Source organism: Austrofundulus limnaeus, unplaced genomic scaffold (genome assembly GCF_001266775.1).
Source record: "Austrofundulus limnaeus strain Quisiro unplaced genomic scaffold, Austrofundulus_limnaeus-1.0 Scaffold46, whole genome shotgun sequence".
Taxonomy (NCBI): domain Eukaryota; kingdom Metazoa; phylum Chordata; class Actinopteri; order Cyprinodontiformes; family Rivulidae; genus Austrofundulus; species Austrofundulus limnaeus.
This window is the reverse complement of record NW_013952448.1, coordinates 92,344-94,435: the sequence shown is the minus strand read 5'-3', so window position 1 is coordinate 94,435 and position 2,092 is coordinate 92,344. Positions and strand designations below refer to the sequence as shown.

Here is a 2,092-nt window from a genome sequence, read left to right as displayed (position 1 = left end):
GGCTCCGTCTGTGTTAAAATATATTTTTAAATATTTACAAAACTAAACAGCCTACAGTATTTTTACAGTCTTTATTTTACAGTTAAAATATATGTTTATAAAATAAAGTCTAATGTTACAACTAATCGGGGATCCCTTTAAAAAAATCTAATTTTGATCCATCTGACCAAATGAGTTCTGGTTCAGAGAAGATGTTCATATGGCTTCTTCTTCGCATGATAGAGCTTTAACTCATTTTTATGAATGGTTTGGTGAGCTTTAAGCTCATTGTAGCAATTGTAGTAAATGAGGCAGACCAGGTAAATTCACAAACTTTATTACAGGAGGTGATTTTAGCTGCTGCCTCCACCTGACCTGTAGTTAGAGCTTTGTTCAGTGTTGTAACCTTCACAGCACAGTGAGCTGTCCGTCACTCCAAAACCACATGGTGCAGCTAAAGCTCTGAGCTCAGCGGCACGTTGTCTAAAGATGTGTCTGCACACAGAATATACCATCAGAATTTCATTAACCATGAAGTTCTAAATACATCACTTACAGAGGGCTGGTTGTGTTGAGATGAAGCATCAGACTGATTCGTTTGTTGGGTTTTTTTCACAGCATAACTGCACTTTGGTGAAATCTTTCCTGAGCCACCGTCTGGGTGAGTACATCACCAACGTGACCCGGGCTGCTGAAGTCTGCAGCGACTTCCTGTGTCAGAGCAACGGCCGCTGCGTTCGGCGAGACCCCCACGCCCACCATTACCTCCACCTGAGCGCCGACAGCTACCAGATCCAGGCCTCCGGCGATGGAGACTTTACCGTCACCGGCTGGCCATCGCCGCAGGAGCTGCAGCTGCTGACTGAGAGATTCCGCTGCCACTGCTACGAAGGCCATGAGGGAGACGGCTGCGACAGCCTAAACAAAGTCAGGGAGGACGACGAGCCACGGAGGAAGCAGGAGGAAGACGAACAGGAGAGGAGAAGGACAGAGTGGGAGGACGAGCAGGGTGCACACTGGGAGAGCAGAGAGAGTGGTGCTCTGCCAGTCAGCTGCAGCCATCAGCTGATGCTCCTCGTGCTCCTGGTGAACGTCCTGCTCACAAGACCGCTTGAATAAATCAACCAGAGACGATGTTTCAATTTAAAACTGAGCGGACATTTTCAGGACTAACAGCATGACAAATGTCAGGCTGACAACAGCTGAACAACAGCTGAGACAAGAATGAAGATGATGTAAAGACAAATAGTTCAACAAAACTTTACATAAAATGTTTTTTTGCTTCAATTTTTGAAGTCCAGGTGATTCTTTACATCAACAGTTCTCACTATAAACTGGTTCAATCCAATTCAAATTGTTTTTCGTAAGAAGTTGTCTCAGGTACTGTGCAGAAATATTTACACACTCATAAAGTTAGTAAAAGTTTTCCTTTTTTATTGCGTTTATAAAATGTCTACAAGTTAGTAAAAGTTATGAGTGTAAAAAGGCCAACACATTGTCTTGAATCTTCGTTTTATCACAGCTTCCCTGAACAGGAGAAGCACCGTCAGACTTTCTTACAGCACAGTGTTTTTGGGAAATCTACCAAAGTGGTACGTCTCCATTTGACAATAATTACCCTCTCTTATTTATAAAAACGCTCCTAATCTGTCAGATTCTGAGGACATCTCTTGTTCACAGCCCTCCTCTGATCATCCCAGAGATTTTCTACAGGGTTCAGGTCTGGACTCTGGCTGCGTCATGTCAAAACTTCACTCTTCTTCTTGTGAATCCATCTTTTGGTGGATTTGGATGTACGCTTTGGGTCATTGTCATTTCTCCTCATCTTCAGCGTTCTGTCAGCAGCCTGAAGCTTGTGGTATTTGGAACTGTTCACAGTTCCTTCTGCCTTGTTTAGGGTCCCGGTCCCAGCTGAAGAAAAGCAGCCCTAAAGCATGATCCTGCCACCTCCGTGCTTCTGTGGATGTGCAGTGTTGTGTTTGCATCAAACATACCTTATCAAATTATAACTAAAAAGTTCATCAGACCGTGGCACGTTTTCCTACATGTAAATGTGTTTTTGCTAAATTTAGCCAAACTTTGATATTTATTTATTTGTATTTGTTATATATAT

General features: G+C 43.0%; 1 protein-coding gene across 1 annotated transcript in view; it reads left to right on the top strand.

Moving 5' to 3' along the window:
* The window catches only part of hyal4 (hyaluronidase 4), a 16,614-nt gene extending 15,348 nt beyond the window's left edge, over nt 1–1,266 (top strand). The window contains exon 4 of the mRNA XM_014007944.1: nt 598–1,266. Within this exon, the coding sequence (XP_013863398.1) occupies nt 598–1,098 (501 nt within the window). The 3' untranslated portion in view covers nt 1,099–1,266. The remainder of the gene's footprint in view (nt 1–597) is intronic.
* The last annotated feature ends 826 nt before the right edge of the window (nt 1,267–2,092 follow it).